The sequence below is a fragment of the Artemia sp. Qi Xiang Cuo genome, chromosome 21 (genome assembly GCF_049724085.1).
Source record: "Artemia sp. Qi Xiang Cuo chromosome 21, ASM4972408v1, whole genome shotgun sequence".
NCBI classification, from domain to species: Eukaryota; Metazoa; Arthropoda; class Branchiopoda; order Anostraca; family Artemiidae; genus Artemia; species Artemia sp. Qi Xiang Cuo.
In genome coordinates this window covers 42,135,970-42,161,973 of record NC_142814.1, presented here as the reverse complement: position 1 = coordinate 42,161,973, position 26,004 = coordinate 42,135,970, and the positions used below count along the sequence as shown (strand labels likewise).

Below are 26,004 nucleotides of genomic sequence, written 5' to 3'. Positions count from 1 at the left end.
AAAAACTATACTATAAAACTTACCATTTTTTAAATTTGTCTAGTAAGTTCTTTAAAATTTCATCTCCAGTACATTCTACAAGATAATTTTGGGTGGTCTTGCTTGTGTATGTAGCTCTGGAATTTGATGTTTTAAGGTGACCTTCCAGTGCCTTGTTCCCAGCTTGAACTCTTAACCAAAGTAGCTCTAAAAAAATTCCTTCACTTACAGGGCTAGGTTCAATCCCATCAATAATAAGACAGCCATCATCTTTATAGCCTTCCAAAGCTATGTTTTGTTGGCCTAAAAACACAATAGAATGAATTATTTCTTTCAATAGTTCTCTATTTTCATTTACTTGAGCTAAATAATGGTCATTTATTTGTTTCATAACCAACTTTTTAAGGTTTTGGTAGGCCAAAAGGAACAGTTTTACTGATTCAATTGCTTCTCATCGATACAAATTCTGGCTATATTTTTTAAGATTGTCTTCTTTCCCCAAAAGTTTTGCAAAGGACTTGAGTAGGGCTACAACAAGTTTTTGAAGAGCAAGATTCTTTTGGTACCCACCAACATTTCCCATGGTGAATAAAGTGCAATATTTACAGTATATGTCTTGCTGGCTGGGGATATTACTAGCCATGGATATTTAGCCAAGTGGCTCTGATTAAGAAATTGTTCTTCTTCTTTTCTGAATTTATTGTGAATAGAGCGAGGAAACTGATGGTAAAGATGTTGAGATGGCAGATGTGCTTGATTCACTTACAGATGTGCATTTATTACATGCACTAAATGTTCTGTGGGTGTTTCTTCAGACACTTATAATTGATCCCCCCCACTATTCTACTGACCTTTTTGCTTCAAAGGTTGGAAGAAAGATTCAAGGTTTCTTTTTGCTTTCCTGTTTTCTGGTGCACTTTCCTATAAAAAAATTAGTTATTAACACTTTGAAAATTGATAAACTATAGGAATTTAAACTAATTACCAATAAGTAATTACATATAAATTTATCTGCTCTCTAACACGGTCTAGCCAACAGTTTTTTTTATATCACATATTTGAAGTAATTTTTTTTTAGCTTTTGCCATTGATAACAATTAACAAATTCATTATTATAAATACTTTACCAATAAACTACAACAGTAATATAGTGATCTTAAACTTACCAGGGCTATCATAATAAAAAAGTATTTATTTATGTCTTGGTAAAAATTATGTTTACACATATAACAATTCTAATATTGGCTGACAAAGTTGTTCATCATGTAATGAAGGTTATATGTAATAAGTACTTAAGAAGTGATATTTTGATACAGACGAAGAAGATGATCTCTCATGAAAACAAAGATCTACTTGTGACGTTTAGCAGACAAGAACAAAAAATTTTAGAAACAGGTAGTGGTTTTGGTGAGGAGCTTAAATGAAGGATTTTCAAGTTAAAAAATGTTATAGTGCAGTACCAAATTGTGGTTCAGTTAACATCAATAAAGTGAGACCAAACAGTCTACATAGTACAATAATGCAAAGACCACTCTTTGGTTGCTATTTTTGTAGAATTTGAAGTGTAGATGGCATTTAGTTTTGGCATTTAGTTCAAATACTTTTTTTTATATATTTTATTTTGATTTATTGGTGCCACTGAGAGGTGAGGAGGTGGGATTAAAAAAAATATTTAAAGAACAAAAACAGTCTGCAATTTTGTGTAACTATGTTTATAAATGTTCAGAAACAGAAGTGACTGTGGGAGGCTTAAACACTTATATTTGGAATAGTTAGGTACATAAGCGTTAGGTTTGTGCATTTTATGGTAAAAGCATGAAGTTTGGCAGACAAATGCAGAAAAATATGAAGAATCTGACTGGGGGCAGAACCACATTTCTGACACGATTATCGCACCCGTTTGGCGTTTTTTCGCGCGGGAAAAAATAGCTGACTTTCAGAGTGGGAAATTTTTCCGATCAGAGGGTCGTTTCTGGCTAATTTCTCTGACGTTTCCGACTAATTTCTCTTGATCCCAAAAATGTGCTTACTTTTTCGTCCGACTCCTGGTTACTGAGTTATCATCATTTTCATCACTATACTAAATGTACTTCGGAGTAATTTCTGCTTTCTGACTTTGTATTGTTCATCGTAATCGTATAGAAACTGGTGAACATGTTACGGAAAATGTGAATAATCGACTAAGTCACAAATTCAAATTTGTCTTTGCTGTTCCGCGCTACTTTGGGTTTTTCCGCGTGTAAAAAAAACACGAATTTTGAGAATGAGCAATGACCAAGTTTAAGATCTCTTTTCTGACTAATTCGAGTCTCTCGATTCCAAACATGTGGTTATTTTTGCAATGGGATTCCTGGCTCAGGAGTTACTAATTTCATAACCATGGTTTCTATGCCATACTCTAGCAAGAACTCATACCCTCCCTATAATATTCTGAAGGAGATCATACGTTTTTGACTATAAGTAATTAATTACCGTTTCAGATCTCCTGAATAAGCATTCAGTTAAAAAAAATCCTTTATTCAACTCAAACAACTTGACTTAAGGAACTTCAGACATAAGAAGCATACTGTTATGATGATAAAATGTAGAATTCGAAACTACTTCAGGTATTTTAAAATAGTGGATCATAGGAGTGAAATAGCCAATTTTGAGTTGTTTCATCATAAAGATTGCTAAAAAAAATTATGTTCTCATGGACAGGATACAGGTCGAAATTGGCTTCTGACAATTAAAGCTACAGAAAATGCACTACTGATTGTACTGATTATCACAACCTTTGCACGAAGAGAGATCTGTGCATTTAAGGGAAGATTTTCCACGTTTGCACCTGTTTTTGCACTTTGTTTTACAGCCACATTTGAGCAGTTTTTTTTGCAAATTGTTTCTGCCTCAGGAAGATTAGTCGAGAAAGGCTCCCAGCTTCGTCGTGCTTCGCCCAGCCATATGAACCTGTATCCAGTGGGGAAAGTTCCAGACAACACGATGATACCCATATATGGGCCTGCAACTAAGCGTCTTTGGTATGCTGCTCAAGAGCAATCGCTGTTGGGGGCAATCTTTCGATTCCGGCTGTTTTTCGTGTAAAAAGCTCCTTCTGCAAACTGTTCACTTCAGACAAGCTGCTTGATTTTTCGTAAAGAACAACGACGAATCGCTGGGTGTCTGTAAAGCGATAATCTAGGAGTGGGCCTCCTGACGTACTCAGAGTAACGAAAGTCGGAAGAATGGATTCCACGGATTTCCAGGTCTTCCGAACACCATGCTTTCCATGAAAAGTAAAAGAAGAAGTCGTATCGCATCTAGAGAAGGCTGCGAGACCTGTCAAGTCCTAGACGATAATCAAGATTGGGCAGTATTTTCGTCTTTGCTCCATGCCCATAGATCACAAACAGGTTTTCAATCTGAAGCTGCTGGAACAAAGCTGTTGCAATCACAACTACATCAAAATCCACAGTTCTGATGGCTATGAAGTTATAGTCACACTGGGCCTGATGGAAGGCATGGAGCAGCCTACGAGTATCACCTTCTTTGTATTTCAAAATAGTGGATCATAGGAATAAGATAGCCGATTTTGACTTGTTTCATCATAAATATTGCAAAAAAAAAAAAAAAATGAGGTTATCATGGACAAGATACAGGTCGAAATTGGCTTCTGACAATTAAAGCTACAAAAAGTGCAAAACTGATTGTACTGATTATTAAAACCTTTGCACGAACAGAAATCTGCATTTAAGGGAAGCTTTTGCACGTTTACACCTGTTTTTGCATTTTGTTTTACAGCCACATTTGAGCAGTTCTTTGCAAATTGTCGCTGCCTCTGGAAGATTAGTTCAGAAAGGCTCCCAGCTTCCGTCGTGCTTCACCCAGCTGGTATAAACCTGTATCAAGTGGGGAAAGTTCCGGAATACACGATGATGCCCATATCTGGGCATGCAAATAAGAGTGTTTGGTATGCTGCTCAAGAGCAGTCGTAGTGGGGAGCAGTCTTTCCATTCCGGCTGTTTTTCGTGTGAAAAGCTCTTTCTGCAGACTGTTCACTTCAGACAAGCCGCTTGATTTTTCGCAAAAAATAACGACGAATAGCTGGATGTCTGTAAAGGGATAATCTAGGAGTGGGCCTCCTGACGTACTCAGAGTAACGAAAGTCGGAAGAAGGGATTCCACAGACTTCCAGGTCTTCCAAACACCATGCTTTCCATGAAAAGCAAAAGAAGAAGTCGTATCGCATCCAGAGAAGGCACGCAAAAAGAGAAGGCTGTGAGACCTCTCAGGTCCTAGACAATAAGTAATATTAAGAATGGGCAGTATTTTCGTCTTTGCTCAAGCCCATAGATGACAAACAGGTTTTCAATCTGAAGCTACTGGAACAAAGCTGTTGCAATCACAAATACATCAGAATCCACATTTCTGATGGCTATGAAGTTATAGTCACACTGGGCCTGATGGAAGGCATGGAGCAGCATACGAGTGTCACCTTCTTTGTGGTTGGTAAGTGTGAGGCCTTCGCGAAAAGCGATATCGCGCGTTGAAATAACTGTGTCTCCAAGAGTGGCCCCTACAAAGATGTCCTGGAATTCCTGGACTACCATAGTCGCCAAAAAATGGAAGAGTTGACTCTTGTTCTCAGTTGATTTCAAAAAGTCACGCCAGTTCATCCAAGGAACGGGAGTTTGGTTTGTGATTTTCACGGCGTAAGACGAAGTTCCTCTGTGTTAACGCGCTCCGTTTGTTAGGCTGTCGTGAGTGTAGGTGTCAAAGACGAGATCAATCCTTTGAGCATCGGTTTGGGACTGTTGCTTTCTAATGTAGGTAGCAAAGTTTGAGCGAGCGTATTCACCGAAACTAATTCCAAGCTTAGGGACGATGAGGTGTACTAGAACAGACCCTTATAGTGCAATTGTGTCGACCGTTAGGAGACTGCTGGGCAGTGGCTCTTCAAGCTCTGCCGTCAAACAGTCAACTATTTCAGATTTTTTTTCTAAAACAAAGCATGTCGTATTCGGAGATGGAAGGTAGAAAAAGCTGGTTCTTGAGCTATAAAAAGTCGGTCAGGTCTGCCCCTCTACCCTTGCAGCCTATGTACAAACGACTGAAGAGGCTGCAGTTTGACTGCATGTACTTTACATGTAAAAATGTCATGATATGAAGACATTTATAAAAGCACTTATTAAAGGTAAATTATACGTTACTTGTTCTTTTCTCATATGCTTTCTCTTTAAAAAGTACGTGCCACGTGGATTTTCTTCTTTTCTTCGTTAAGCCTGCTAGCGATATGAGGTATTTCGAGTCGCGTTTTTGAACCCGCAAATGATCAGTTCAGTCATACCAAAGCCATCAGTTGTACATTAATGTGAACCACGAGCTTGTTTTGTAGATGCATGAGACAATCTGCACCCGGTAAGGATAAAGTTGATGATGACTTATTAACGGATGGTTGATTATCGAAAGTAAGCGCATTTTCAGACTCAGCATACTTGATTTAGCCATGAAGGATACACTAAGTGCATCTACTACCTCAGTATACAGAAAAGAGTACGACCCGCGATGATGAAAATGACGATAACTCGGATACTATTGATCTGATTTCGAAAGTGAGCACATGTTCAGTATCAGCAGACCTGAATCAATCAGAAACGACCCTTCAACCGTCCAAATCCTTCAATTTAAAAAAAACACGATTTTCCGCGCGGAAAAACACGGCAAAATGTGAAAAAACGTGCTCAGAGAGTGTGGTTCTGTCCCCTGTCAGATTCTCCGTATTTTTCTACATATATGTGCCAATTTTCGTGCTTTTACCATAAAATGCACAAACCTTATGCAAATTGGCACTTATGTACCTAACTAGAAAGGAAACAATGTTATTTTTCATTATCTAAAAATTTACTAATAAAAAGAACAAAGCGTTATTACTTGCAGTAAAAAAAATACATAAATAATGTTAATGCTGAGCATTGAAAAAAGTGTGGAGATAACCATATATCACCATCATCAAATTTGTAAATACCTAAAAGTAAATCATTTTCAACGTTTTAACGTTTCTTTTCAACGTTCATTTTCATCATTTTCAATGTTTCTGAAGTTGTTGGCTTTACAAGGCACACAGATGTACGTGCGTATAGGCTACATTACTCATAATTTTTTTTTTCTGAAACTAAGTTGTAAGAATAATGCGTATCTGGTTGGTACCAAGTTTTTTCAAGATCCCTCACCAACCTGGTTTCCCTTCACCCCTTTCCACAATACATCCAATGGACCCAATGCCAATACTTCCCATTTCATGAAGTAATAAAATATTATTTTGACCTAAAAAAAGAAGTAGTTTTATCTTTTATCTTCATAACAAAGTAAATTTGTATCTTTAATTTCCACTTTGATGTTTATGTCTAAATGTGAGTATAGAATTGGTTAAGGCTAAAACACGCAGTTCCTTGTCAGGACATGTACGTGCGCGTATACATACACTACCATGGGCGCCCATAAGCTGAATTCCAGGGGGGGCAAACCTGGTCTAATTGACACTTTTAATGCTATATAATAGAAATCTCAGAACAAAAATATAAAACTAAGGCAGCACCATTCAGCCAGGGGGGGGGGACGCCCCCCTGTCCCTCCTTATGGGCGCCCATGTACACTACATAATATAAATATCTTTTTAAACGGCCAAAATACAAATATAGAGGTGTATGATTTTTGATTTGACTATATCATTTTAAAATGTCATCTCAATAGTTAGAGTAGGCTAATTATAATGTTCAGGTTTCCGATTGCTGGGCATCATTGCATAGTCAAAAAAGTGTGGCCTCAAAACAATTCAGACATAAGTGGAGATTCACAATAAAATTGAAAACTTTTTTTGCAAATGATGGGATGCTAGTTGGGGGTCCATCATGTGTGAAAAAACCTATTTTGATGCAATTTACCATGTTTTTTTTTCATTTTCGAAAATTTTACCAACCTTAATATTTTATGCAAATTATGGCACAATATAATCAAACCTAGGAAGGTAGATCCTAGTGGTCTCTCTTGGGAGAGAGCACATAGACCACAGTAAGGGCTGTTGTGATACCACCGATATAATCAAAAACACTAATTAAAAAAAACAACAATATAAAGTAGAGATGAAACTTCGAAAAATTCCAAAACTCATTCGTTTCATCTGCTATCCCTTCTTTTGAATCAAGTAGTAAACTTATTGGCAACTACGCTTCATTCTTTAATAATTTAAATAAAATGCAACTTACCATGGCAAGCTTTCTCTAGTCAGATGTAAAATAAAAGAAGATACACAAACAATTACCCACCAATAAACAATTTGAAGTTTTTTCCGTATCCAGGGAGCACTGATAAGTGATACCAACCTTTACATTCTCATAACAAATCCCAACCAGGGTTGCCACCCGGCGAGGAAAGAAAATCACGAGGTTTTAGTGATTTGTTGGTTGATTTAGTGATTTTCTTCAATAAACTAGTAATTTATTTACTAATTTTTTGGCGGCGCGCCGCCGATTTTAGACCAGCGGCGCGGCACGGCGCGCCGATTTTTCTGATTAAAAATAATAATAAAAATTTCTCTTCACCAAGCACGTTCAACCTCGATTTTAGTAAGGATTTTTAAATGGTTGGCTAAAAACATACCAAGGACAATATGACAAAACAGGAATTTATTGGGCCGTGCGGAAAGTGTTTATGTTCACCGTCGATCAGACCAAGTAGAATTCTCATTTTTGCCACTAGACCCAGGGAAACCTGTGTTGTGTTTATGTTTAACATCGCACTGTTCCTATAAAATCCCGTGTTTAGTCATTTCCTTCTTGTTAATGATTTGGGCTAATGTGTGTATAACTTTCAAAATTTGAAGTTCAAACATCTCCTGTTCATCAAATACATACGAAAAGGAAGTGAAAAAAAAAACAAAAACAAATAACAACATCGAAAAAACACTGTATACAAGTCAGATACCATGGCTTAACAACACCAACAATTTTAAATCAGTGGTTACGTCACTTCAGTTACAATTGATGTAACAAAAGTAAATTTGTTCACTCTGCCTGGAGCCATTGATCTTTTTGCAGTCACTATCAGTCCTGTCGTGCTAAAAAGCCGTTTAGCTGGGGCACTTGTGGCCAATACAGCCAGAACTCGATGAGCGTAGGCTGCCACTCGCAGGATTTGATGCTAGCATTGGACCTTGGGGTCCCACAGAATGGCGCAAATAGACTTTGTCTTTGTATCTGCTGAAATAAGTTGTTTTTATAAGGGAGAACTAACCTGCACCTTTACCATAGGGCTCCTGCGCCCTACACTACAGGGGGAACTAAACTGCACCTTTACCCTCTTCTCTTATCAGCACGGAATAACCCTCCAAAATTCTTTTCTGAAAGAAGTGGTCAAGTTATGACGTTTCAAGTCAAAGTTTAAGGCTACTTCAACTTCAATGTGCTCTGCTAACTGTGCAAAAAAAATGTAATTCATTTCTATAGATATATTTCTATACTAGCTCTAGATAATCTACCAAGCGGGAAACTACCACAAATCAGCATCGATAAATAAATGAAACCCAAAATGAACAGAAATTACAATAAATAACTGAGTCAAACTCAAAACGAGCGGAAATAAACATGAGTTGGGCTCAAAACCCCTATGCCTTCCCGAAGAGAGGACAAAATTTGCACTTTACTGAAAAAATATAAATTTTTTTACTTTTATAACTTTAATAAATCAAATAATATTAACATTTTGAATACTAAATATCAGTAATGTTTATTAAACTGACAATGCACATTCATTTGTATTTTTTTCAGTAAAGTGCAAATTATGTTCTGGCCTTGGGAAGGCATAGGGGTTTTGAGCCCAACTTATATTAAATCTTTTCGTTTTTTTAAGAATTTATAGTTTGGCCTGCTATTTGTGTGCTGGAAAAAAATTTTCAGCAATTTTTAACAACATTTTTAAGAGCAGAAGAAGCCCCGAAAGTTTGAACATAATGCCCTCAGTCGTTCTTGGGATACTGCTGAGATGCCTTATTGGGAATTAGCATTAACACAGTGCATTTTTATCTAATCTTTCGACTATTAAAAAGGACATCAGCCCTTTCTATTTTTAATCGGATGAGCCCTTTTCGAAGTTCCTACGACAACTCCTTCGATACGAAGTACCCTGGTATAAACAACAACAAAAAATGATACATTATACCCACATCGATATCTACTATAAAAATGTCAAGCCTTCCAATCACTTTCGATTATTAAAGGGCACTAGGCTTTTCGATTTCCAATCGAATGACCCCTTTTTGAGTTTCTACGACAACGCTTTCTACAAACACCTTATATGCCCCCAGGGCATAAATTACAACCCTTACCCTAAGGGTTGTTAGGGTGGTTGTTATCCTCTAAAACCTAATTTCCAGAACTTTCAACTACGTTAAAGAAAATGGCTATCTCAAAATTTTGATTGCATGTGTTTGGGGAAATGGTGGGCGTGGAAGGGGTGTTAGTTGCCTTCCAATCATTTTCGACTATTAAAAAGGGCACAAGCCACTCCAATCTCTAATTGAATGAGCCTCTGCGAAGTTTCTACAACAACTTCTTCGATATGAAGTGCCCTGGTCTAAAGGAAAAATAATAAATAATACATTGTGTCAACATCGTTCTTATATACCCCCAGGGCATAACTTAAAACCCTTGCCCTATGGGTTGTGGGGGAGTAACCTCCTCAAAAAGCATATTTTCTCTCTGGAAATCAATTATTCTGAACAAAATGGCTATCTTAAAATTTTTATTGGATGTGTTTGGGGAAATGGTGGGCGTGGAAGTGGTGTTAGCTGCCTTCCAATCACTTTCGACTAATAAAAGGGGCACTAGCTATTCCAATCGAATGAGCCCTTTTCGAAGTTTCTACGACAACTCCTTTGATACGAATTGATCTGGTATGGAAAATAAATAAATAATACATTGTGCCAACATTGTTCTTTACTTAGGCAGCTCGATTGTGCTGCCTATGATAACATCCTGAATTGCCTAATGCTCTTTTACCTACCTCTTTTCATCCGAAAAATCAGAAAGAAAAATTAACAGAATTTTAAAGTGGAAGGTAGAATTTTTGTTTCAAGAAAAACTTCTTCTTCTCCTTCCTACGAACCGATATACATGGCGAGCCCAAGAGACAGTATTTATCTTTAAGAAACAGATTAGCTGGTATGACGGTTGAAGCCCAGAGGTCGATATCAATAAGCAAAAAATAGAGAAAAAAAACAAAAAACGGCGGCGTATTAGTGACGCCACCGCCGATAGAATCAGCGGCGGCGTCAGCGCGCTGACGCAAGCTCGGCGGCGCGCCACCATCTTTTTTCGGTGGCGCGCCACCAACTTTTCGGCGCGGCTTCGGGGTCTAGTTACATGGTACTTTTGAAATAGACCAGCTTGCTTTGATTGTAAGTGTTATTTATTTGAGTGTTTCAGGACTCAGCAGTATCTTTTACTAACTGTGACTATCTTAGTTTACCCCTTGCTAGTTTGGGTCTTAGAAATCAGCAAGCTAGAAGTACTATATCTGGTCAGTTGAGAGAGTGTGAATTGCCCTTAAAAAGACCATAGGCACAAAAGAATCATAACAAAAGAAGACATGATGTGTTTGCAAGATGCAAAAAATCAACGCCCCGCTCTTTACGCTAAAGTTTGACTTTCTCACAACTCTTTTTTTTAAACAATAAAAAACTTTAGCGGTAAAGAGCGAGGCGTGGAGGAGGGGACTTCCCCTTTCATATACGGAATAATTTCTGTTTGTTTTCAGTTTTAACGTCGTTCCTTACTTTCAATTAAAAAACTTGTTTTTTTAAGAAGCGATCAGAAGAGCCATTAAACTACAATGCTACCATTTATCACCACCATGATTTCAACTCAAAAATAAGGTAGAACACTAGATGTTTGGACAAAACTTAACTTAGCTTTTATTAGAAATAAAGTAGTTGATTTGGATCGTTCTGACTTTAAATAAAGCTTGACCTAGAATATACTAAATTTCAATAGATATAGTGCTGACTCTAGAGATTTGAAACTTAAGCGCTTTTACAGTGTAAAAGTTATGTAAAATTTGCATAGATAAAAGGGCCATTTAGTTTTTTATTGGCATAAAATAGGTGTCATTAAGGTCACAATAACAGAATTTCAAAAAATTTAACATTTCATATAGAAAAACTAAACACTCAGGTGATAGGTAGGAGTTCTGTAACATAGTGTGAAGGAAGAAGTAGCAGGATGGAAATGGTTTTATTTTTTTGTCTTGTGAGTTTTTTATCTATACATGGGCCCTGAATTTTGTTGTTTTTCTGATTTCTATTTTTGGTGAGGTTTTTCCCTTAGTTTCAGAATTTGTATAAGTCCTTTTCCAAAACAACAGAACTTCCAAATCCCAACTACCTTGTACTATAAAAGAAATTTAAATATTACAGAAAAACTGTACAGGGAAAAATAAATACAGAAAATTTTATGTGAGTAGAAAAGTAATATTTTTAAGCTTTCAATTTTTAAGCAAGAAATTTTTTCTTGGAGGATCTGAATAAGATAGAAATCGTTTCTAGCTGGTAAAAACATGACTTTAGATAAAGATTTACAGCCTATTGAAATCTGGGAAATATATTCTATGCATATAAAGTGCACATTTTGAAAGGTTATAACTTATGTATAAATAATGTTGTTATTTAATTTTTAATTCCATAAAAAGTATAGGTAATCAGTGTGCTAAATAGCTGCAAATAGCAAATAGCTAAATAGCTGCGACACGCAAAAATGGGAAAAGATTCCCTAAAGACTCCCAGAAACTTCAATAAATTGATATAACATTCAAACCCTTCATTAGTAATTTCTAAGATGAATTGTAAATTCTTATAGCACATAGAAAGTCATACCGTTTCAGTTTAAATAGAAAGTACCAGGGGACCAAGCTTTGAATGGTCAAAAGAAAGACAGTTTAATTAAAAACTTTAATTTCATCTTATTTTATATATTTATGCTGACAAATTATTCTATACTATTGACCATCAAATTAAATTATAATGTCTTTTAAAATATTTAGTGCAGACACTAATCTTTGGCAGAACTTATTATACTTTTCTAAGTATTTTTGGTGTCGTTCATATGATAAATGTTGGAAAAAATTTAACTATGGAAAAAACATCCCAATGAAAAATTGACTAGGCTACAATAAGAGTCAAACCTGCAATCTTCATATTAGAAGTCTGAAGTGCAATCTGTTATGCTAAGAAGGCTTGTAAACACTAATAAAGAAAACAGAAAGCTAAGAAACACATTTGAATTTGACATCATAACAAGCATTTTCTAAATTTATGGTTCTAAACAAATTTTCCTGAACTTATGACCTATCTAGATTGCTTTTTTTAACACTGGAAAATAAACATTGCTAAAAAAATGGTCCCTAAAAAAATTCTGTCAAAACAGTCTGATGTTTGAATTCTCTTGTAGGCTATACAAATTTGCTGGGTACAAATTCACTACTGCTACTACTCCCAATGCTCCTATTACTGCTATTAGTATTATTGCTAAATATTGCTAATTTACATAACTACAAATATTGCCAATCTTGAGTGCATTAAAGTAAGACTTTCGTTGAATGGGGAGAGAAGTATTGAACTAAATCAAAACACTCTATGTACAAGCAGGGCATGTTAGCAATATCTAAGGAGCATCTTAGAGTATTAAGCTGAAGCTTTCAGGACATTTTGAGGGGGAGGTTGAACAAACACACTATCTACATGTGGATTATTGGGGGGATGTACCAGGAATATCCTAACAACACCTTAGGGTATTAAACTAAAACTTCCAGAACTACTAATATTAGTGCCACTTTTTCTTCTATTGAACTGAAACAAAATAGTTTGGATGCATCCAGGTTGTCAAAACGGCATAGGAAATATATTTAGAACTGGAATAGGGTATAAAGTACAAACATTCAGGGAAAGCTGCTATAAAACTAAGTAAAAAAACACCTTGTCCATCCAAGTTTGTCAAACTTGGATATTTGGAATATCTTTGAAATGGGTAAATGTATTAAGTTGAAGCTTTTAGGGCATTTTGAAGGGGATGTTAAAAGGGCGTAGCTGCAATATATTTAGTAGCTAAAAATATTAATTTGAAACTTTCATAGGGTTTTGGGCTGTATGTTTTGACAAAATTGTTGCGAAAAACTGAAAAGAATTAACATGTTATTTTCTTAACCAATAAAAAAGAGTATGAAAATCAAAAACCAACAGATACTAATTTTAAGTCATTCTTCCCTCAGAAGAAGTGTTTTAAAGAAAAGTAAAGAAAGACATTAAACTAAAGACTGGCTGAAATAAAGTGCAATAAATTTTCAAGTGTAAAACTACCATAAATCACCATGGACAAACAAATGAAACCCAAAACGAACAGAAATTGCAATAAATTATCATGTCAAACTCAAAACGAGCGGAAACTATCACAAAGAGGGGTAGGGCTAATACCCCCTGTGCATTTGAAAGACCATAGCATAATTTACACTTTACTGAAAGCAATCTTTGTTTTCGAGCTATGTGTTTTTATTTCAAATAATATATAAAAAAGAAAAAGAAATCACCATTATAATCAAGATCGCTGAAAAAGAAAATGAATATGGATTGGCAAGTTAACATACAAACTAATATTCATTTCTGAAAGTCTTAATAATTGTGGATTTATTAAAATTACAAAAGAGAAAACATTTAACCTGTATTTTGTTTTCAGTAAGTGCAAATCTGATCTTTAGATGACACAAAGACGTAAGCCCTACTCCTCTTTGTGATAGTTTCTGCTCGTTTCGAGTTTGAAATGGTAATTTATTATATTTCGGGTCATTTTGGGTTTTATTTATTTATTGATGGTGATTTATGGTAGTTTTATGCTTGGAAAGTTAATTGACTTTATTTCTGATAGTCTTTGGTTTAATGTAGCTCTTTACTTTTCCTTGTAAAACTTCTTCCAAAATCATAATTACTCAACCTTTCAACTATGTTAAACAAAATGGCTATCTCAAAATTTAGATTGGATGTGCTTGGGGAAAATATGGGCATGGGAAGGTGGTTACCCTCTAATCACTGTTGAATCTTAAAAGGCCCCTAGAACTTTCAATTTCCAATTGAATGAGCCCTTTTCGAAGTTCCTATTACCACTCCTTCTGTACGAAGTGCCCTGGTCAGAAGATACAAAAAAAAAAAACATTTTGCCAAAATCGTTCTTTACTTAGGCAGTTCTATTGCGCTGCTTATGATTATCAAGTTTAACCACATTTTATTAGCAAGTATTTGCTGCTATTTGTGTTTTCTTTGTACTTTAGTATACTCGCAAATTTATCTGTACCTTATCACTTAGTCTTTTTATTATGTTACTATTACTACTACGGTACTAACAATTCACTGCAGCACCAAGCCGCTTGAGGCCAACACAGCTACACACGCTCCTCCTCCATCCCAATCTGTTCAAAGCCTCCCTCTTTACACCCTCCCAGGAAGCTCCCATTTCCTTTAATCTTTTTTTATGACATCCTCCACCCCAGACGTGGACAATCTGCTTTCCGTTTAGCCCTAGACAGTTGGCCGACAAGGACAATCTTCGGCATTCTGTAATCCGTCATCTGCAGAACGTGCCCTTCCATCTCAGCTTTCCTTCATTATAGCCCTAGAAAGCAGGATTGAACAACACTTTTCGTACAGCCTACTGTTTGAAATAAGGTCAGTCAGCCGGGTACCCAAAACAATCCGTGAGCAATTTCTCTGGAAAACATCTAGCAAAGCTTCATCCACTTTTCGGAGCACTCATGCTTAATAGCCATATTTGACCACTGTCATCACTGTACCTTCCAATATTCTAATCTTGGTTTGCAGACTTATCTTCCTATTCTTCCAAATTGTTTTTTAACTGTGAACAACACCCTGAGCCTAGGTTATTCTACTTTTAACATCTTCACTGCTCCCACCGTCTTTACTGATAATACTACCAAGGTAAGTGAAGCTGCCCACCTGATCAATCTTTTCATTACCCAACGTCACCTTTTCATCTTCACTTATTCCTAGCCTTAGTGACTTAGTCTTCCTAACATTAATTTTTCAAACCAATTCTAGCACCCTGAACTAGCAAAACCTCTAAAATTCCATTCATTTTCTCACACTTTCATCTAGGATGCTTAAATCATCAGCATAATCTAAGTCCAGGAGAATTTTTCCTCCCCATTTGATTCTGTGGTCTCCCATTGCCTTTTTTGTGCTCTTTAAGACAAAGTCCATCAAAATGATCCATATAAAGGGGGATAGAACACAACCCTGTTTAATTCCTGATTTAATACAAAACCAGCTGCTAACCTCATTTCCGACCTTAACTGCAGCAGTTTTATTCTTGTACATAGCACTAATAACCTTTATCTATTTGTCTGGTATACCATACAAGGATAAGACCTTTGCTAAAGCTCTAATATCAACAGGATCGAATGTTTGCTCATAATCTATAAAACTGAGGACCAAAGGTGTTTGACAACTCATGTACTTCTCAGTTATAAGCCTAAGAGTGAAAATTGGGTCAACACATCCTCTAACTTTTCTAAAACCGCAGTGTTCTTCTCTTAAAAATTTGTCTACAGCATCTCTCAGTCTAAAAAGTATCATATTACTAAGTAATTTGTTACCTACAGAGACCAGACGATAATTACGACACTCGCTCTTATCACCTTTCTTATACAGTGGTTTAATTAAAGTTTTCCTTAAATTGTTAGGTACTTCCCTTTTTTCGAAAATCATATTCATAATCTTCAGTAACTTATTTCTAACCTTAGAGCCACAAGTATTTAAGAAACTCATTTACCACCCTATCAGCACCTGGAGCTTTATTATTTTTTTTAATCCTTTTAGTACTGTCACTAATTCTTCCTCACAAAACAAATCTTAACATCCAAGGTATCACAAACTTTTTCATTTTCCTCTATATCTTTTCCTGCAACTTATCTCGGTTTAGCACATCCTCAAAATGTTCCGCCCTTCTCTCTTTAACTCCTTCCGTATCACTAATTGTGGCCCCATTCCTATCTTACCTGGGATAGGTCTAGATTGACTACTCCCTCTGAATTCATTAACATGCCAGTACAATGTTTTACCGAATTTTATGTCGTCTAGCTGCATCTTCCAGATCCTCGGTAATTTTATCAATGGCCTCCACACCTCCTTAGTTCATATTTAATGCTTTCTCCACTTTCTTTACATTCCCTTTGTTTTCATATGATCTATCACTCAGAAAACTCTTGTACAACCCTCCTCCTTTCTATTAGACATAAAGCTTTTTCACTAATATTCTTAGCTGCAGTCTTAACTTTCTTCCCCAAGACACCATCAGCAACTTCAGAAATTGTTTTTCTAAAATTACTCCAAACATCTTCCACATTGTCAAATTTTAAACTCTCAATTCTAGCATTCAACTGTTCCTGAAAGTTTCTCTCAAATTCTCATCCTAGAGTCTAGCAACATCATAACTTTCCAGGAGGTAGTTACCCTTCCGAAATTATAGCTTTAAATTAACCCTAGACACCACTAGATGGCGATCTTTACTTTTAACATCAATACCAGCACTCCTATATACCCTAGTATCTTGTATTGATCCTGCCAGTTTTCGGTTTACTATTACATAAACAATAAACTTTTCTGTCTTACCATCACGTGAATACCATGTCAACTTATGGGCCATTTTATGACCCATATCAAGTGGGCCATTTAATTATATTATCAAGTTTATTATCAGTTTTAGCCATATTCTATTATCAAGTTTATCCGTATTTTATCACTAGGTTTTTTTATTATTATATTATCAAGTTTAGCCACATTTTACTATCGAGTATTTGCTGCTATTTTTGTTTTCTGTTATATTTTAGTATATTAGCAAGTTTTTCTGAATTTTGTCAGTAAGGCTTTTTATTATATTTTAGGGGGATCAGTAAGTTCAGCCATATTACTTGATCTAGCTTCAGAGGATTTCATTCGATAATAAAATTCAACATAAACGTGTATGAGCATTCTTTTTACTGAGAAGCATAAAGAGCACCAGAGCTCTATAAAGAAGCCTATTATGTCAAGAGCATTGATCCCATCTGAAAGACCAAAGCCGAATCCTGCTCTTTGGGAGGCCTTGAAAGAGCATATACACAAAGAAAGACAGAAGAAAAAACTTGGTAAGTCGTTTTTTTTTTTTTTTAAAGATTTCTGGCTGCTATGACTTGGTTTTTAAAACAGATCAGCAGCATGGTCAAGCTTTAACCCTCCTCTTTCGGAGGTTTTGAAAGAGCATTTACATAAAGAAAGAGAGATGAAAAAACTTGGTAAACTGGTTTCTTCTTTTTGAGAAGTTTACTAGTTGTCGAGACATGCTTTTTAAAACTGCTCAGCAACATGGCCAAGCTTAAACCTGATCTTCAGGAGGCCTTGAAAGAGCATTTAAAGAAAGAAAAAATACTTGTTGAGTTTATTTTTTCTTTTTAAAAATGCGCTGGCTATTATGGCTTGCTTTTGAAACTGTTCAGAATCATGGCCAAGCTTAACCTTGCTCTTTAGAAGGCTTGAAAGAGAACTTAAAGAAAGAAAGAAGGAAAAGCTTGGCAAGCTGATTTCTTTCTTTGAGAAGGTTCCTAGCTGTCAGGAAGTTCTTTCAATTACTGCTCAGCAGCGTGGCCACTGACAGATAATACAGGTCTTGAACCCTGCTCCTTTTAAAGGGTCTCTATTCCAAAGAAAAAGAAAGAAATAAAATCTGTCTTATTTACATGCTGGGTCCTAGACAAAGTTTTCAGATGCCCATCTCCTATTGATTAGTTTATTCATCTACATTAAATGGTTAGAACCCTAGGGAGAGGAAGGTTTTTTTTTAGGGGCCCAATGAATCAAAAGAACCGTATTTCCACAACTTAAGTATTGAGATTGTCAGACATTATTTTGTTCTTTGCTTATTCTGGGAGGGGGGCGGGCCCTTTAACTGCTTTGAAAGGGTGATGTTAGCATCAATGAAGTCCAATTTATAAAAACAACTCACCAGAATAATTTTTTATTTATTAGATGAAGATAAATATTGCATACGCGGACCACCTTATCTGGTATTCAAAAATAGAGGCCCAGCGCTTGCTCCTATCGTGTTCCCTATATATAGGCGTGTCAATTGGAGGACAGGGCAATTGCCCCCTTTTATTTCGATTTTTTATTGTATTTACATTAAGATTGAAAAAGTCAAAACCAACAGAATTGCCCCTCTAGATTTCAAAAAATGCATTTTGCCCAACCCCTACAACCGGGGGCTGACGCCCCTGTCTAGATTAGGGTTTCTTTTGTGTATAGTCGTATTGTCGTAATTAAGCGAAAGTTCAAACATAAAGAGCTCACTCGTAAGAAATGTTTCGACTAAAAAACTTTTTATTATTTTTACTGGCTTGAAAGGCCTTCCTTTTTATCAGTTTAAATTTTAATATAATAATAAGAAGTAAACACAACAATGGATAAAAAAAAGGCGGTCCTATTTGGATTCCCTTTGTAACATTCGATTAAGAGTTAATGTGATTAGCTTATAGAATAGATGCACAAATAGCATAAAAAAAGGGAATGAAAGTACATTTTTTTGTGCACAATAATTCATCTTTTTATCTTCAGGCCCTATTGTTGTTTATAGGACCGAATCGGGTGTATAATATGGTAATATATATTTATAGTAATTGTCTGTAGTATAAATCCTGTTCTGTGTATAGGACCAGCTTTATCTCTTTGGTCCTATTTTTGTGTATAAGATAATATTTATTTTCAAAAGGATGTAACAAGCTCTAATAGAGCCGAATTTGCTTCATATGTCCATTAAGAGAAAGCAAAACAAAAAAATAATTAATACAGCAAAAAAGAGAGAGCAAAATTAAATAACCAATACAGCAAAAAAGAGAAAGCAAAAAAAGAGATAGCAAAACAAAAAATAACCAATACAGCAAAAAAGAGAAAGCAAAAAAAGAGAAAGCAAAACCAAAAAATAACCAATACATCAAAAAAGAGAAAGCAAAAAAAGAGAAAGCAAAACAAAAAAATAACCAATACAGCAAAAAAGAGAAAGCAAAAAAAGAGAAAGCAAAACAAAAAATAACCAATACAGCAAAAAAGAGAAATCAAAAAAATAGAAAGCAAAACAAAAAAATAACCAATACAGCAAAAAAGAGAAAGCAAAACAAAAAATAACCAATAGGCTACAGCAAAAAAGAGAAAGCAAAACAAAAAAATAACCAATACAGCAAAAAAGAGAAAGCAAAAAAAGAGAAAGCAAAACAAAAAAATAACCAATACAGCAAGACAAAAGTAAAAGAAGCATCAGTCGAGCATAAAAATGGTCAATACGAATTTAACGGATTAAAAAAAAATCCAGAAAATCCGTGTCCGAGAACTAAAATAAACTTTATTTGATTAATGAAAGAATATAAATAAGGGGGGAGGGGAATAAAATCATAATACTTTATTGCAATCAAATATCACAGACTAAAAGAAAAAATAGCCGAATTCGCATTCCAATTCAAATACTGTCAAAAAAAAAAAAAAATTGAAATCAAAATATCAATTCACTGTCAAAATGAAATATTTACAATTAAATAAATGATTGTGCAAACGACTAGGTTGAAAAAGAAATAGAGCTTAAATAAGTATTACAAATGGCAAAATAAAAGTGGCCATAGATAAAAAAGTGGAAATATTTATTGTGACGATACACCATCAACTAAAATAAGGGATGGGGGATTATAAGACCAAACTGTGTGCATAAGTTTACATGGTATAATAATATACATGTAGCCTATAATGGTTGTGCATAGTATAAATACCATTTTTTTTGTATATGACCAGCTGTGTCTCTTTGGACCTCTTGTTGTGTATATAACCAAATTGTATGCTTAGTTATGTAGGCTATAATATTTTGTTGATACTATACACTATATTATGCACAGTATATTATGGTAATTTTATGTATTGTAATTGTGCATAGTATAAGTCCTGGCGTGCTTTTGGGACCGTCTTTTTCTCTTTGCTCCTATGATCGTTTATACAATGCTATGCTTTCGATGAGCATAATTAAAGCTCAATGTATTATAAACAAGTAAAGCTTTTACCACGCTTATCTTCTTTGACAATTAGCCAAAAATATGTGATTTTGTTGCAAAATACTTGTCATAATTTGTCAACAAAGTCAAAGTCGTTGGCTAGCATCTTATTGCTGTGTTTTTGCTCCATCTGTTGTTTTACTGATGGGTAAATAGATGGTGATTTAAAAGATGGTAAATAGATGGTAATGTTGTAACTGATTGGTAATTTTTACACATTCATTTACTCATTATCAGACATATGTCATTATCAGACATTTTGGCAGACATTTTCTGCCAAAAAATGAGAACTGTAAAGATATAAGATGCTTATAAGTATCCAAGGAATTTTTTAGGTTTATCTCTAGGGAAGTAATAACTCGTATCATAAATAACAGACTTGGCAGAATGAGTAAACATAAGGAGAAGTAGGAACGTATGTTTCACCAAATCCCTCCCCCTATTGGCCAAAAAATATAAGCAATGTTTTTTTCATATTCAGAATACTTGACGCTTTTTGGCAACATTGAGGACAATCTTCTGAGCCACAGGATGGTTGCTGTTTGAGCCCAGATATAATAAAATTTAATCAGAACTAGCACTTTTAGCAGAAGATAATTAACAATTACAAAACGTTTTTGAAAATAAAACTACAAAATAATGTAGTTGCTCAGATGAATTGTGTTGAAAGTATAAGCAATTATAGGAAATATAAAAAAATTATGAGATTTGGAGAGAGAGGGAACTGGCTAGATGAAAACGCTCCCCCCCCCCCCACCAAGTTCTCCCGACTTGCATATCTGCTTGAAGCTCGTCGATTTCTCTAATTATGCGTTTTTAACCTCTCAGCCCCTTAGACCTGGCCTCCCTTTTTCTGCTTGAACTAATATATGCAAATTTACTCAAATTCAATTTTCCACGGAAAGATTTAGGATGACTTTTGTTCCCTGAATAATTTATAAATAAGTTATTCTTTTTCCGCCTTTCTGTACTTTCTTTCTTTTTTTTTATTTTGACATAAAAATTTTTAAGGTATTTATTCACAAAGGCTGTGAGGGACTGATCTCTTGAAAACAAGAATCATGCAAAGAACCCCGTGAAAAACATGAGAAAATAGAAAACCCTTGAATATTCATACTCTGTAGAAATAGCTCTCTTAATCCTTCCTATTTGGCCATTGTTGATTAGAATTGAACTTGATCAAAGCTGCTAACCTAGCTTCTTATAAAGCTTTTTAGATACAGTGTTTATTGATCTTATTGCTCTCAGGGGTAATCTTTTACTGGAATAATTGTGCATGAGAAAATTAGTTGAAAATTACGAAAATTATGTATGAACTTGCATGAGAAAATTGACCAATAATAAATAATAATAAATAAGTTATTACCTCCGGTAAAATGTTGAACAAGCAATTAATTTCTAAAAGGCAGCTGGGTTAACTCTATATTTTATTGTAGAGGAACAGTTAGATGAAGAGGTGGAAAGACAGAGAAGAGAAAAGGAAGATAAAGAAAAAGCAACAGCGCTGACATTGGAAGAGACGAAAGAAGAGATAGTGAAGTTAGAAAAGCGTCTGTCAGAACTGCGAGAAGAGAAACATCTTCTATTCAACAGACTGAAACAGGTTCTTCATGAAGATGAAACGAGAAGAAGACAAAAAGAAATTGGTGTCAGGTAGGAAAGCCGGGTAGATAGCTGGGTAGGTGGGGAAGGGGATGTTCACAACAAGCCATGTCTTAACGGTAGAAAAGTGGCATTCACGAATATTAAATGGAAGCAAAGCTAGCTTGGAAGGGTGTCTCATGGGAACTATTTCGACTTTGGCTAAAGACCCAAATTATGAGAAAGTTGATCATGCTTCCTTATGTTTCACATTAGGTTTCACGGCACCATCATTTTACGATAAATTTTACTATTAAGATAAACATATGTAATAGCTATTATTATAATTAATAGCTATTACTGGATCCCCTTTAACTGGAAAGTTTGTCGCTCTTGACAGTCTCTTCAAACCGTTTTTTAAAATTTAGGCTACTGCAGGCTGTTGTGCCGCATTGCAGCTACTGCTGCAACCGTGACTAAGGGAAGGCTTATTTGAAATAACATCTGCTGGGACGTGATTCTGCATGACGGCAGTACATTAAAAATAACTCACTTTTAGGCACTTCTGGAAGGTTTTTGCTGTAATTTATCCTGATAATCTGTACCATGTGAGTCATCACTTTGGCTGCTCTGTCAGGCATGAGCTGCGGCAGCTACCTGAATAAAGTGCGGTGCATATACTAGTAAATCATTGCCATAAATGCCATGTCTAGATAATTCCTGTAATAGTCAAGGAAGGATGTTGACAGCTGTTGATGCTCTGATTGCTCAGTTTTGGATTCGCTGGAGAAAAGTAACACGGGTCTTTGGGGTAACAACCCCAGTTGAGGCAACCGCTCTAAAAGAGACCAACAGCATATTCAATACGACCTAATGCGAGATTTAACTAGTAAAAAGATGGATTTGTTGGGGGAAGGTTTTTGCATCGGAGGGTGGTCTCCTCACATCATTTCCCTCTTAGTAAGATGATCTCATTTCACAAAGGGAACTTACTCGTCTCGCATCCTTATTAACTTGTTAACTTATATACTTACTTAACCTATGTATTGGCATAGTGCAATATGCATATGTAGCTTGCATCATTGGGTCTCAGTAGTAAGCTAGCAAGGTCATTAAAAATGCTATTCATTTCGTGACGTTATTGATTTAAAAAGTAAAGAAATTATTGAAATCTTTAAGCCACGAGGGTTAAGATTTGAATTTAGTGCTAAAAACAATTAGCAAGAAATACTTTCCAGGTTGGATACAAAGTGCCTAAATACAGAAAAAATAGACTTGTAATGAAGATGAAAGAAGGCGACAAAAATGAATTAGTATCAGGTAGTATAGCTGGGTGTACACAAATCTCGACGGGTTCTACTTAAAGAGAAACATCTAGAAGACAAAAAAAAATCGTTTCCAGGTTGTAAAGCTGCGGAGACGGTTTACTTTTTTTTTTTTTTTTTTTTTTTTTTTTTTTTTTTATTGAAATTTTTCCACCGACGTAAATAAATGTGTTCGAACCTAGTCCTAACCGCAAGGAAGCACAAAATACTGTGTGAGATGGACCTATTTGGGCATTTACATGTATTTTTTTTTGGAGACGATCTCCAAATTTGAGCTGCCGAAATAGATTCCTGCGCTCATACCTAGTCCTTGCCATAAGAAAGCGTATAAACTGTACCTAATTGTATAGATATACTCAGGCAAATACGTCAGATTTTTTGGCGGGGGGGGGGGGGTAGAGAAATTGTTTCCCCCTTCTCTAGAAAATTTGGAAAGTGGATGCATTCTGTTTTGTTTGTGTTAGTTTTCAGATGAGTATTAAAATGTCTTGATGTCATTCAGGCATGTGTGCAATTTTTTTTCTTTGGGGCAGGGGCGCTACTTAAAGTAAGGCCAAAAAAATGAGTACATTATGTAGAATATAGAAAAGATTATAGAGAAAATCGTGCAAGTCTCCTAATTTTGTGCTTGAGACAAATTAACTGAAATTAGAAAAAATTGATACTTATTTGGAAATTAGGGGGGCAATCTAAAATTTAGGGGAGAGGGAGGCCCACCTTGGGTTTGTACCTAGTCATACCATTATATTTTCTTTTTTCAGGGATGTCCCCTCTTTGTCAAATTCAATGCATCATGGCGTTTCAATGTCCCAACCAATGAATGTTAGCCATGCTCCAGTTTACGGCGTAGCTCCACCCACTTTGCTCGTACCTGCTAGTCAAAAGCCGCAGCTCAGTTATAAGCAGTCGTCATTGGGGATGGGATCACAGACAGCTATGTCACAGGTAGGGTTCGATAGTCCTAGTTCTGGCTATCAATGCACTCCCTATTGCTTGCATTTCTGCTGTTGAAAATCAAAGATACCTTAAATAAAAGTATAACATAAAAATATTTAAATATAAAATAGAATAAAATAAAAGTGTATACTTTTTCCATGGTTTAGAGTATCTTTCAAATACATTCTAAGACCACACTGGCTATACATGACGCATGACGAACAAGAAAAAAACGAACAACAATATAATTAAATAACTGAGTAAACGAGGGTGATATCGGCCAGTGAGCATTGAACTGACTGATACTACTCTCGTTTTCTCGGTTATTTAACTATATTATTTGTTGTTTTTTTTCTTGCGTAGAGTATCTTTTCCCATTGGTTTTATTGATTTTGACGTCTGAGTAGGCCGTAGACGTCTCTTAGGATCGTTATCGCACTATTTTTATTATATTGAAATTGTATTGAAAGATATTTTTAATGAAGATGCATAAAGGGATGCTATTTAAAGTCCGAAGGTGTGAATTGCTCTTAAGCTGTAAAAAATCAAATGATTTAATATATTATACAATTGTTTTTTAAAAGTTTTTTTTATAGATCATGAAAGTAGTAATTGTGGATTTGTTTGCTTTTAAAAATAAAGTATTGCCAAAAATGGTAGCTATGCTTATACTATATTGATGATAATAGTGATTTATTGTTATACTCTGCACATAACAGACAGCACTGAGAAGTTGTATATAAAAAAAATAACAATAGCTGACTGACAGAAATTATGTTCAAATTGCATCTGGATTCACTTTTAACTGGAATCACAAGGCGTGTGAAATTTAGATTTTTCCAGGGAATTTGTCTTATTGTAAGCTCCCCAGACTCGAGGGAGGGCTACTTGTTCTATTCTCACTTATTCTGCCTAATCTGCTCGTTCTTTCGTTTTCAGATTTCAGGCTGCTTAATTTAAGTAATATGTAATTTATCTTCTTTTTTTACAGATTAAATATTTAGTTTTTTGTTGAACGCAAATTGCACTAGCCTATTTAGGGGGCGTGGGGGGGCGGGGGAGATAGGTGGCACCACTACACGTGTTTGGTCGTTTTGCTATAGTTAGTTCTTATATAAACATTAAGGAAAAACAAACTTGAGCATAAGAGTAAAAAGTACTTGCACTTGTAGTAGGACCAGGCTGCATTTTTCACCTCGTCTGGCCTTTGAAACTCAGATGTTTTTGGCAAGTTGTTGAACTGTAAGCTCCTCAGAATCAGGGTAACCACTTTCAAGCACTCGTTCACCATTTTCAAGTTCTATGAGGCGGGAACATACAGCACTAGGCATTTTATAGAACACACTTCAGCGGAAAGTTGGCAATTCTATTGCTACTGTCAGCAAACCTGGATGACAGATCATCTATTTTTGTTGAATCTTAAAAACACCGTACCATCGAAAATGCTACTGTTAGATGCTGAAAGATGCTTGGGGAACTTTAAGAACAACTTTCGGATTTGCTTTTTATCAGAGGTGGAGAAAAATTTCCAAATGAATGCTAAAATCTGCAAATGTGGTGCAAAAACTTTTTGTATAGTCGACCAAGCGTTCTCTGATAAAATTGCCCTTTCAGCCTGGGAGAATGTTTGTAGGATTTTCTTTAAAAAAAAACAACTATAATGTATCTTATGGCCCAATTGATATGTCAATTGAAATGCCCTAACTGTTTAAGTAAACTGGAGGATGAAATTGTTGCTGCAATGACTCGAATTATATCAATGGAGGTGGTCGTTGTCCCAAAAATGAAAAACATCGACGGCGTTCTGGAGCACCAGAACGCCGTCTGGTGCTCCAGACGGCGACTGGATTATCAGCTAATCTCTCGACTGGATTATCAGCTAAAAGAAAAATATCGTCATTTTGTGATAAGTTACTTGAATTGATATATGGTTCAATTAAGTATGGTTGAATCTATCGAGAGATTGCGTTGACAGCGTTGTTAAATATTGTAGGACTTGGGATAGAATCTGGATTGAGGCCTTCTGAGAACC

General features: G+C 35.5%; 1 protein-coding gene across 2 annotated transcripts in view; it reads left to right on the top strand.

Annotated features, from left to right (window-relative positions):
- The window catches only part of LOC148939570 (uncharacterized), a 61,335-nt gene that overhangs the window by 10,382 nt on the left and 24,949 nt on the right, over positions 1–26,004 (top strand). Inside the window, exons 1-4 of one of the 2 annotated variants that reach the window (XM_089106598.1) lie at positions 13,798–13,820; positions 16,951–17,193; positions 21,567–21,783; positions 23,798–23,981. In XM_089106598.1, coding sequence (XP_088962724.1) covers positions 17,031–17,193; positions 21,567–21,783; positions 23,798–23,981 — 564 coding nt within the window. In that variant the 5' untranslated portion in view covers positions 13,798–13,820; positions 16,951–17,030. Of the gene's footprint in view, positions 1–13,797; positions 13,821–16,950; positions 17,194–21,566; positions 21,784–23,797; positions 23,982–26,004 lie in introns of those variants that run through there. The other variant, XM_089106597.1, reaches the window with a different exon arrangement.